The sequence below is a fragment of the Gossypium raimondii genome, chromosome 6, assembly GCF_025698545.1.
Source record: "Gossypium raimondii isolate GPD5lz chromosome 6, ASM2569854v1, whole genome shotgun sequence".
NCBI classification, from domain to species: domain Eukaryota; kingdom Viridiplantae; phylum Streptophyta; class Magnoliopsida; order Malvales; family Malvaceae; genus Gossypium; species Gossypium raimondii.
The window spans coordinates 498,116-509,791 of NC_068570.1; the positions used below are offsets into that span (position 1 = coordinate 498,116).

Sequence of the window (11,676 nt, forward strand, 5' to 3'; positions counted from 1 at the left end):
TTTGGTGGTGGGCCCATTGAATTGGGGGAATGCATTCCTATTTCCCCAACCAGACATGTTAATATTTTAGACAATATTTCTATTAAAAAACAACTCGACTCTTTGTTATAATTAAACTTACTTTTTTAAAAAGGATTAAAGACCAAATTGACAAAAGATGTAAACATTAAATGTTAAATTTATCTATTTTCCGAAATTCAGTTTACTTTCTAATCATATGTATTTCCAAATATAGCATACATCAATATCACAAATGAGAATACACTTATACAAAGAATCTTTATTCATACAGAAGCTATATGTATCAATTTTTTTTCTTACCATATCTTTACAATATATGTATATATATACCTGCTACAACAATATATTTGTATGTTACAGATGAGTATATCATATACCCATATCTATATTCTATCATGACAATGCTTCGATCGAAAATGAAACACATGACAATGCTTCGGTTTGTCATCGTATCGTGTGTCCCCCACCCGGAAAGCTCGCTCGAGGCAGAAGTTCATCAGACTACAAAATCATGCAATATATGAGGATTTCCAAACCTGTCTTGTTGATTTCCTGGTTCCATGAAACGGAAATCCACCGTCTCCGGTCCTACCGATGAATCCACCTTGTGGTTAGTTGATCCGGACATGGTAAATACTTTGTTTTCATGATTCCGTAAACCGAGTGCAAGTGAAACTTGATTGCCAACCGCAAAACCGTTCAATTCCGTTAAGTCATACACGGTATCACCGGTCATAAGGGTACCGTGACCATGTTGGTTGGATGGGATTACGGTGTTGGGATAAGGGTTAGCAATGTTTTGGTACATTGATCTTGCGGTTGGCCTGTTCGGTTCTACATCGGGGATATGATCTGGTTTCGGGTATAGAACTTGTCCTGGTTGGATATTATCAGCACAAGCAACTTTGGATGTAATATTCTCGTGCAACTCTTCGCCTCTATCCTCGGATGCCGAAGAATTCTCACCAGTTGCTTTGGCTGCATTTTCCAAAGAAGATTTGAAGTTTGAGTCCATTTCACCAAACTCTTCTTTGTACATCTCTTCGATCATTGGTTTCCAAAGACGCACCCGAGCATTAATGAACCAGTTTGCAACCTGATCCACACAAACTGTTAGCTACTAATGATTTACGGGTCAGATAATTGCATTTTTCGTCTCCATACCTGGTTTCGGGTCAGACCTGTCTGTTTTGCAAGCATTATTTTCTCTGAATCCTTTGGATACCTAGCCAAAAAACCAAAATCGGAAAGGTTAACAAAACAGAAAGTCTCAGTATTAACATGAAAATAACGATCCGAGCACGTACGGATGGAGAAAATGCTCGAAAAGCCAAGCGCGCAGGACAGAAACAGAGCTTTCAGGAAGTCCTCGTTGAGGCCTCCAAGCGTTTCGCATCACACCGAATTGTTGAAGAGCTCGTTGTTGTCTAAGCTGATGATCGACATAACGTAGTCGCGGTATTACCGATCCTTGATTGTTCGATGAATTATCGTGCTCTCCAAGACTTCTTTGTGTCAATTGAATTTGGTTGCTGATTGCATCACGTAAACAACGGAAATGTCGGGAAATTGTTTGCAGGGCAAGTGAAGTGTATGGTTTAGCCGCCCCACAACCAGCTACCGAGTCGAAAGACGACACCAAGATTTTCATCTGATGGTAATATTGCCTGTATCGTCTATCAACCTATATAACAAAAACAAAATCATTAACAATCTTGCGAGACAAGCAAAGTTCAATTAACATCGAAAACACTATTAAAGGCTCACCTCATCGAGCATGGACAAGAGCTTTGTCTTCTTGTTCTGCAATTCTTGTCGTTCCGTAGGTGATATCTTGGAAAGGTTATTTACCGACTCGTTAGACTCAGATGATTTCAGTTGAGAGCTCACGTTTTTATCGAAATCGGATTGTCTCAAAGCTTGCTGTACATTAATCACTTCGTTAAGCAACTCTTGAACCACCTTGAGATATTTCGAGTTCGAAATAGTACTCGTAAAACCCGGTTGAAACTGATATATATCAGAATAAGCCTGGTATTGACACGGCAACGAAGGCAAAGAAACATCTGGTGGTATCTCCGATCCAAGACTAAGAGATAGTCCCTGAGATTGACAATTCACCGCGCTCATTGTAATGTTTAACCGCCCGTTCACCGATTGTAACGAGTCACTACAAGGCGGAATCAATGAAGTACCAGACAAGATCTCTGTGAATTCCCCCATTGAAGAAGCTCGGTAAGGTACTGGTTTTTCGTCCTGGATCGATAAATCATCTCTCCGATTGGTAAAACTTGGATAATAAGTAGCCATTAAAGCATCACCAGTTTCCCCGACAAATCAAAATGATTGCTGCATAATAATATATATATATATATATCAAAGCTATTTCAAAGTTCTCTAATTCTATCGATAAACACAAAATCCGAACATGAACCAAATAATGCCGAAACAAAATCAATAAAACAAAGAAACAAGCAAAAAGAAGCATAAGCAAAGCCTAAAAACAAGCAGATAATCATGGAAAACAGAAAGGAAAACACATAATTAAAGAGCAGTGAAAACCCAGATTTTAAAAGGGAAAAATAGTACAAAGTGTACAACTTTTTTGCTCTTTTTTTTTTCCAATTTCATCCCTCATCACCATCATCACTAAGTACCCACTGTTACTCAAATACCCAGAAGAACCATAATTGAAAACCCAGATTCCATAAGGGGAAAAAAGAAGAAAAAAAGTACAAAGTTTACAACTTTTTTGCTTCTTATTTTAAACTTCTATTCAGTTTCATCCTCCATCAATCATCATCACTAAGTACCCACTGTTACTCAAATAGCCAGAACAACCAAATGAACCGTAAAAAGCTTAAAAAGCTTTCAAAGTTATCATCTTTTTTTCATTAAAATCAATCATCAAAGCTTCTTAAAAACTAAAGATTCAGAACAAAGAAGGATTAAAAGTGAAAATACCTGGAAAAAAGGAAGAAGCTTGAAAACAAGGAGACAAATAAAAAAAAACAATCCCAAGAAATATAATCATAAACGTAAACCAGCTCTCTCCCTTCTTCCTTATCATCGGAACATTGACACCAACCCAAAAGAAAATATTATTAATTTATTATTAAAATAATTCTATACCCAAAATAAATAAATAAACAAATAATAATAATAATTGATGACAACAACTGTAATATTTTAATTTTAAGAAACGATGATGATGAAGAATATTTGAGAAACCAAACAACAACAGTTGCTTAATTTGTCAAATCTTCTTACAAAGAATATCCCACGTGTAATAAACAAAAAAAAATAGGGACCAAAAAACACAAGAGGCAATAAAGAAGGGTCTTTTATTATTTTCTTTTTTTGGGTGTTGGTTTTAAGCAAAAATGGAGGACCAAAAACAAAAGGGTGGGTGTTGTTTTTTTTTTTCATTGCTTAAGTTAACAGAGTTCAAATGCTAACTACCAGTTGGTAGACCTATTACCCGCCCTTAAACCTTCTTTTAACGCATAAAAATGGCGACTTTTTTTAGGGGTTTAATCCTGCTCTTAGTGTTTATACTTTTTGCATGTTTAGAATTTAATCCTTTTAATTTTAATTTTAAAATGTTACTCTTTTGATTTAATAATTGAAGTTTATTTGATACATGGGTTGGGTCTAGTCGAGACTCGGTTTTTAAAAAAATATATATATTTTTATATGGAATAATATTTGGCATAGTGCCAGTGAAGTTTTTAAACTTTATAAATAAGATCACGGGTTGACAAGTGTTATGTAGAGATATAGTAAAATATTAAACATATATATTTTTAAAAAGAGACATATGAAAATTTTTTAAAACTGCTTTTGTTGGTGTACCAAATACTAACCTTTTTTCTATTAGTATTTGTATATATTTAAATTTGTGTCTGTTCATGGGCAAAACTCTTTATCCAACCCCAACCCAAGTTAAATCAGACAGATTGAGCCGGATAGGTCACCCGACCTATGGACAACTTTACTATCAAATAACCTCCGTTCAATTCTATTATATGATTTTTTATTTTTATTTTTATTTTAAAAATTACTCGATAAATAAATAAAAATATTGATTTTCACTTTGTTTCCCTAACTTAATGTCGAAATACCATACAATCCAGATTCAAAATAAAAAACCTTTAAGCTATTCAACATTTTTATTTGCTTATTTGAGTTTCAAAAACGTGTCATGTGAGTAACTTTTATATTTTAAAACTATCGCATAAATTAATTTAGCTGAAGTTCTGTAATAGTTATCAATTTGACTTCAATTGCTAAATTCAAAAGAAAATAGAGGATTAAATAAAAGGATTAATTCAAAATGTATAGAGAATATAGGGACTAAAAGTAAAATTAGACCAATTTTAGGATTAATTTTTTTTTAAAAAAAAAAGGGTAGGAAACATCTAAAGCTACCGGATATGGTTGTTTTAAAATAATTAATAAACTAAAAAAAACAAGCAATAAAATAAAAAAAAAATAAGTGAGAGAGAGACTAAAAATGTTAGCTGTACTTTGCAGTTGGTGAGAGTGACAAACACACACGTTATTACCACGCCTATGCTTCTATACGCTTACCGGCTTTTGCCTAACGAACTCTCTTTTTCTTCAATATATATTTTTTTTCTGGATTAATTGCAATTACATCCTCCATTATGCTCTACATTTTAACTTAATCTCTAAACTTCAAAACCTATGTTTTGAATATCAAATAGCTTCTTTCAGCTTAGACATTAAATGTTAGACGTTATCATGAAGAGGCAGCTTGCCCCTTTTACTCAAAAGAGCACACTGGTCCTTTTTGTTAAAGATTTCTTTCATTTTTACTGTTGAAAATTGGCGTGGTTAACTGAATAACCTGTCAGTTCACATGCAACCTCATTCTGAATAACCATTTTGCTCTTTAATTCAATGTACAGGGACTAATTTACCTATTTTTTAGTAGAGGGAGCAAAATGCAATTCGACTCATAGTATAAATGCCTCCATTTTACTTTTACCATCAAATTGTGAATACATTTTTTACTTATCGTATGGACAAATCTGATTTGAGAGGTTAAAATAAAAAGAAAGAGTCCTCTTCGATTTTATTGATGTTGTATTTTCTTTCGACGTGTGAGATTCAAGTTGTTATCACAAAAGTTTTTCGTGTCATATTTGAAGAATTTGATTGATATGGACTTAATTAGAGTATTTTAAAGTTCATTGTCCAATTTAGAATATCTGCAACAATCTAGGGACGTTTAGTGGAATTAGCTGATCTTTCTTTATATTTTTAAATTATTATTTTTTGGGTTGGTGATTGAATATTTATGTGCAATTCAAGAAGGCATGAATCATGGGATTCTGTCTAATTCCCAGTTTTTAAAGGTGAAAATTATGTATATATTATTTGGTCAAAGGAAAAATTATATGCAATGTGTAACATAACAATAATTTACCCTTTTAATAAAATATAAAATAAACATATATATTCATTTTATAATATTTTTCAATTTTAATATTTTAAATGCATAATAATTTGTGATGTTTCCATGTTTACGTGATTAATACATTCGAGTTTTAATCTCATGAATGAAAAATTAATAGAATTTTTTTCATTTAAAGATTCGACTTTAAATTTAATCAAAATTCGATATATGTAAATGATTCTAATAAGGTCATACCAAAAATAAAGTGCAACTAATTTTGTTGCCATCATTCTTGCCTTTTAAAGTACAAAAAGAAAGTGAACCTAAAATCTTCCCTTTTATGTATTATGACTTAAAAAATAAGTTTTGTTTCTTAAAATGCAAGTAAAATGTTATTCTCTCTTAACAATAAAATCAAAATTAAATATTATATGATGCCTTAAACATGTTGCAATTAAAATTATCTATATTCTTTCGAGAAAAAATTATAAAATGTTGTATGTCTAAAATTGATGTTCGATATTATCTTCAATAAAGATTTTGCCTAAAGATGCGTTCATAGAGCAGCAACATGGTTTGACTATAGAGCATTTTCAGGTATTCGAATTCTCAATAAAGTCAATAAACAAAACCCCCACTAGAGATAATACAACCCGTTAAAGGGTCCGCGAGCTCCTAGTGAATGACACTGCACAAACTTCTTTGACAAAATCAATCTCATATCAATAAAATTGAAGAATGGAGACTAAATTTACAACTTATGCATAGTACGAGACTAATGGTAGAATTTGACTTAACGGAGTTTACTGCTACCGCTTGTATCAAAATTAAAAATTAAAAATTCGAAAAATGCATAGACTAAAAGTGATTAGATTAGATTGTACTGACTAAATTCACAATTTAAGCGTGGTACAAGGACTAACAGAAAGTTTTGACATCCTTTTTTTATTAATTTTTACATCAGATTCTGTGACCCGTAAATAGAGATGCCAACAAGGTAGGGGTAGTTTTTTGCCCGCTTCAATAGACCCCTAACACAACCAAATCCGGCTCGAAATTAAATATCAATTTACTTGTCCCAAATTCACCTTGACTCCAATCGCTCTGATCCTATATGTTATAAATATTAAAATTTTTAAATATTTTAATCAAAATATAATAATATTTTTTATTTTTAATTATCTTTTAATAATATTATTAATTGTTTTCTAAGTATAATTATACTAAAACAAATGTTTATATAAAGAGATATTTTGATAATAATATCTAGACGAGCGAGACGGGTTTTCCCCAAACCCGATCTGAGTATTTGAAAAACTAGACCCAATTGGACCTGAAACCTGGACCCTGTTGAGTCGGATCGGGTCAAAACCGATGCCCATGTTTTTTCCCATCCCTAGCCACAAGTAAAGCTAAAAAAGTTGGCCCTTTCTTTCTCAGGAAAAACAAGATAGAATTTACGATGACGAAAATCCATAGCAGGCAGTCATAAAACACTACCCATTTAGCTATAGCATTTCAAGCTGCTTTGTTTCGTTGCTTTTTTCAATTCAAGGTAACTTCTTTTCCTGTAATTCTACCCAGTTAAGCAAAATTTTTCATTGATTTTTTTGGGGGGGGTTTTGTTTCTTTATCAAATGAGCTTAGCAATGGGTTCAAAAGATGGTTATTAAGTTTTAAATTTGAGAATTTTATTTGGATTTTTCTTTTAATTGTTGGGTTGAAAGCTTTTAAGTGTAAAACATTCATTTCAATTGCTTAATTATGTGAAAGATTTCTCTTTTTTTAGTATTATATTTACTTTGTTGCTGGGATTGAATTATAAATTAGTGTTATGTTTTTTCTTTTGATTTGTTTTGTAATATGTTTTAAATTAGTGTTATGTTTGAGTAAGCATGTTCCTCATATGTTTACGAACCAATGATAAAAAATGTGAACAATGTTGAACCAGAAACACTAATGCTTGTATTGGTACTAGGAGTTTACTGTGATTGTTGCGGAGGATTTTTTATGGTAATCTTTACTAAAAATTTTTCATGTGCAAGTAACGATTTGGGGTTCGATATTCCTCGATTAGTACAAAGATACATCCTCCTATACGAAATTATAGATTTGGTATAGTGTGGTGTGTTTTCACGACTTTATGTTTTAGATCATTTGAATGAGTGGGATTTGATAGTTGATCTTGTTCTGTTTTAACATTTTCTCCGTTTTTGCTCTACCTAGCCGATAAAAAATCTCTAACATTGTCTCTTCAACAGGTAGTGTTGCCATGATTCTGAATGGCTTTACCTTTCCGTCGAGGTCTATTTCAGTGAGTTCAAGGCTTCGTAAGCCTGTGCCGTGTAGCTCTAGTTTTGCATGCTCTCATCATTTGGCTACCACAGCTCTATTTCGAAGCAGCAGTGAATCTGGAGGTATATGCAATGGCTTGCATTTTTTTTTGGTTTTTCCATTCTGTGGTCTTGCATTGATGAGCGCCTCAATTCCGAACAATTTTTCTTATTTTTCTTTTGTACAAACTATCCAATCTCGTAGATGTGCCTTTCTTGCGCCTTTCTGCTGCATCATCTCCGTTGTTGAGTGGGGATCTAGGTGGTCTATCACAAGCTTTACCATCATTACCTAGGCGTCGTGGATCTAATTTGGTGCCTCGAGCTTCAAAGGATGTTCCGTACAGTTTTCGTTTTCCACCAATGACTAAGAAACCCAAATGGTGGTGGAGGACTTTAGCGTGCCTTCCTTATTTAATGCCTCTTCACGAGACGTGGATGTATGCAGAAACAGCATATCATTTACACCCATTTTTAGAAGACTTTGAGTTTTTGACCTATCCATTTCTCGGAGCCATTGGAAGTTTACCGAGCTGGTTCTTAATGGCATATTTCTTTGTTGCATATCTAGGGATAGTGAGAAGAAAAGAATGGCCCCATTTTTTCCGATTTCATGTCGTGATGGGCATGTTATTGGAAATTGCTTTGCAGGTAATAGGGACCGTGAGCCGGTGGATGCCACTTGCAATATATTGGGGTAAGTTCGGGATGCATTTTTGGACAGCTGTGGCATTTGCTTACCTCTTCACCATTTTGGAGTGCATAAGATGTGCACTTGCCGGTATGTACGCTGACATTCCTTTTGTATGTGATGCTGCGTATATCCAAATTCCATATGATTAATAATCGAAAACATACGGTAGAAACTGTTCTAAATTTGCATTATGCAACGTATGTTTTAAGTTGAACATCTTTCTCATTTTTCCAATGACAATCGTGCTAAGGCTGTTCCGGCTTTAGTTATTATTAGTGTTATCCTGATTACCCTTTCCGATAACAATGATCCTTTTCTGATTAACGTTACCGTTATTGACGATTTTGCTTCCGATGTTGCTATTTTTAATGTCCGAATCGTTTTGTTTCGTCTATTTGCTTGCAATCTAATGGCTCCATGGTGTAGGATTAGTCCAATGTTGGTTCAGTTAAGTCGGTTTTTCGATTTTTTTAAACCGAATCGAGCTATTGTTCTCCTTTAATATAATATGAGGCCTTTCCTTTTATGGTAGGGTCTATGACAAACATGTATAAGCTTTAGTTCCATGTTCCATTAAAAAAAAGGGTAAACCACCCAACTGTTTATAAGTTCTTTTTTTTTTTTACCCAATTGTGAAAAGTTACAAAACGGTCATCCAATTATTCGATTTTGTCTTATTTGGTCACCAACTAACGGAAAGATGACATGACAGCTTTCAAAATTGGTAAAATAACAACTTTAACCTATAACATTTACCCATTGTGTAATTTGATTTTATTTTTTTTGTTACACTTTTACCAACTAAATTTGCTTGAAAATATAACAAAATTGGAAACACCAAAAGATTTAAGATAATAATTTTATCTTCTCATTCTTTTAAAATTAACTTTTCAATGTAAAAAAGAAAAACGAAATTACAAAAGGGTTAAATTACACAATCTGTAAATGCTAAGAGTTAATTTTTTAGAGTCAACACTAAATGGATACGATGTATAGATATTGAAGGTTAATGTTGCTATCATACTAAGTTTAGAAACTATCAAGTTATTTTAATTGTTCACGATAACAAAAATTACTAATAATTGAATGATTCTTGATATAATTTCCTTAAATAAAATAAAAAAGAAAAAGAAAACAGATCTTACTTTGATGTTTGTCGGAAACCCACTCATCAAAGTGGTGATTTGAGATGATGCAATTGTAACCTAAAAAACTTTTGGATGAATTTTAATTGTTTTTAACACAATTATTTGGATTTATTTAATGTTTTAGGTGGGGATGTCATTTAATCTTACATCATATTTTGTCTTTGTGTGCCTTTCTTCCTATTTTCCATTCTACCGAAATCCCCCAATAAAGTCTTTGAATTTAATATTTTTTCTAATTTAACAACTTAATTGAAATGACTCGATTTTTTAGAACTACAAAAAAAGTACTATTACTACAAATAAAATATATTCACAAGTACGATATAATTACAAATTATAATGCAAAATTAAACCACTACAAAGCATAATGGATGAAGAATGAGTTTTTTTAGTGTTGGTATTACGAATAGAATACATTCACGAGTACAATATAAGTATAAGTATATGTTCGAGTAACTACAACGTAGAATTAAATCATTACAAATCATAACAGACAAAGAACCGAAAAGAATCTAGACAAAATCCATACATGATATACGCATAATATGAACTTAAGAGACATAGACATTGCAATTACACATGGTGGTGCTCAAGAACCTAAAGCCTTTACTTTAACCAACAATACAAGTTCGTGATAAGAGTATATTAATTTGAAGCAATGAATCTAAATTAAGGTAAATGAATGATGGTGGGAAAAGTTTAGTGATTCCAACAAAGATGTCTTCTTCTTCTACTATGGAAAGACTTTCCACCATAGAAAAAAGTAAAATAAATATAAATTGCTTATGTCTTTGCTTGCGTTATGAAAAATATATAATTCAAATAAACACATGAAAGCTATTTAAAACTATTATCTCTTCCATTAAGCAAAAGGAAAATGACACTATTTTCTTCAAATGGATCCCCTTTTTTTTTATTAAAGCTTCATGCTTTCATTATTTCTTTGGTTATTAAACTAAGCATGCAAATGCAATCATGCACAACAAAGCAATTTGAAAGGGATTGCAATGGGGTTTGTTCGGTAAAAATATTATGGAGGTTTTTGTAGTAAAAGTTAGATTGCAATTTTCTCTTTTTACTAAAAAATGGACAAATTAATCAATGTACGTTAGACCAAAGAGCAAATTGATTCTTTCTATTAAAATTTTTATCTATTTCTACTGTTAAAACTCGCATGGTTGACGAAATAACTAGACAATTACACATGGTATGCCATGTGCCCCTCAAGCTGACATATAGGGATAAATGGATGAAATTTTTAACAAAAGGATCTTTTTTTTTATTTGATTGCCTATTTTTTTAATAGATGAGGCAAAATACCATCTGACTCCTAATATAAGGGCCTTCATGGTGTTTTTACTAAGTTTATTTGGGGTTTTGGTTAACGTGGGTTTGGATTAATCAAGATTCAAATTAGTTAATATTTTGGTCAAATTATGGTTTTAGTAGATTTAAACTGATGTTTTTTGACAAAAAATTGACTAGACTCTTAAATTTTCTTCGACACTGACTTGACAATCTACATGACAATTCACACATATTTCTAAAAGAAATAAAGAAAAGTTCATAATTTTTTCTAAAAAATTATCCACACTAGTAATGAAGTACACATGAACTATCACGTGAGTTACCACATCAGCATCATAAAAATTTTAATAGTTCAAATAGCTTTTCAATCCAAAAAAACAACAACTTGACTAAATTTAAAAGGTTGTGGGTCAAAATGATAAAAAATAAAAATTGGGACCAAAGTGACAAAAGGAGAAAATATGACTGGCTAAATTTGTTATTATAAAAAAAAGTTAAAAAGCTTAAAGAGAAATGGAGACATGATTAAGTGTAAAATGAATATTAAAAACTTAAGCACCGCCAATTAAGTTTGAGTAATGATAAGTAGGATGGCATCTCAATTAAACTATAATAATCAAAGGGGAACATGACAGCCCATATCTCTGTACTAAAGGGTCACCTTTAAGCCATTAAATGGCTTTTATATGCTTAATCTTTGCTTATATCCTTAATCAAATTATAATTTAAAATTTAATCCCTATACTT

At 32.1% G+C, this 11,676-nt stretch overlaps 2 protein-coding genes across 2 annotated transcripts; one reads left to right on the forward strand and one right to left on the reverse strand.

The window, feature by feature from the left end:
• Positions 1-265: 265 nt before the first annotated feature.
• Positions 266-3,305, reverse strand: LOC105772488 (BEL1-like homeodomain protein 7). Its single transcript, XM_012593754.2, has 5 exons — positions 2,986-3,305; positions 1,789-2,370; positions 1,329-1,705; positions 1,186-1,246; positions 266-1,117 (listed from the first exon to the last, which is right to left on the reverse strand). Exons 2-5 carry the CDS (start codon positions 2,329-2,331, stop codon positions 518-520), a joined length of 1,581 nt encoding a protein of 526 aa, XP_012449208.1. The 5' UTR covers positions 2,332-2,370; positions 2,986-3,305; the 3' UTR covers positions 266-517.
• A 3,527-nt stretch (positions 3,306-6,832) lies between these two features.
• LOC105772491 (protein TIC 20-I, chloroplastic) lies at positions 6,833-8,754 on the forward strand. Its single transcript, XM_012593759.2, has 3 exons — positions 6,833-7,001; positions 7,708-7,863; positions 7,985-8,754. The coding sequence occupies exons 2-3, from the start codon at positions 7,719-7,721 to the stop codon at positions 8,620-8,622; spliced, it is 783 nt and encodes a 260-aa protein (XP_012449213.1). The 5' UTR covers positions 6,833-7,001; positions 7,708-7,718; the 3' UTR covers positions 8,623-8,754.
• The last annotated feature ends 2,922 nt before the right edge of the window (positions 8,755-11,676 follow it).

Coding starts and splice junctions, on each gene's coding strand:
- LOC105772491 (XM_012593759.2), top strand. CDS start 7,719: ATGATTCTGAATGGCTTTACCTTTCCGTCGAGGTCTATTTCAGTGAGT. Junction 7,864..7,984: donor AAGCAGCAGTGAATCTGGAG/GTATATGCAATG, acceptor CCAATCTCGTAG/ATGTGCCTTTCTTGCGCCTT.
- LOC105772488 (XM_012593754.2), bottom strand. CDS start 2,331: ATGGCTACTTATTATCCAAGTTTTACCAATCGGAGAGATGATTTATCG. Junction 1,706..1,788: donor TCTTGTCCATGCTCGATGAG/GTGAGCCTTTAA, acceptor TTTGTTATATAG/GTTGATAGACGATACAGGCA. Junction 1,118..1,185: donor CAGGTCTGACCCGAAACCAG/GTATGGAGACGA, acceptor TGTGTGGATCAG/GTTGCAAACTGGTTCATTAA.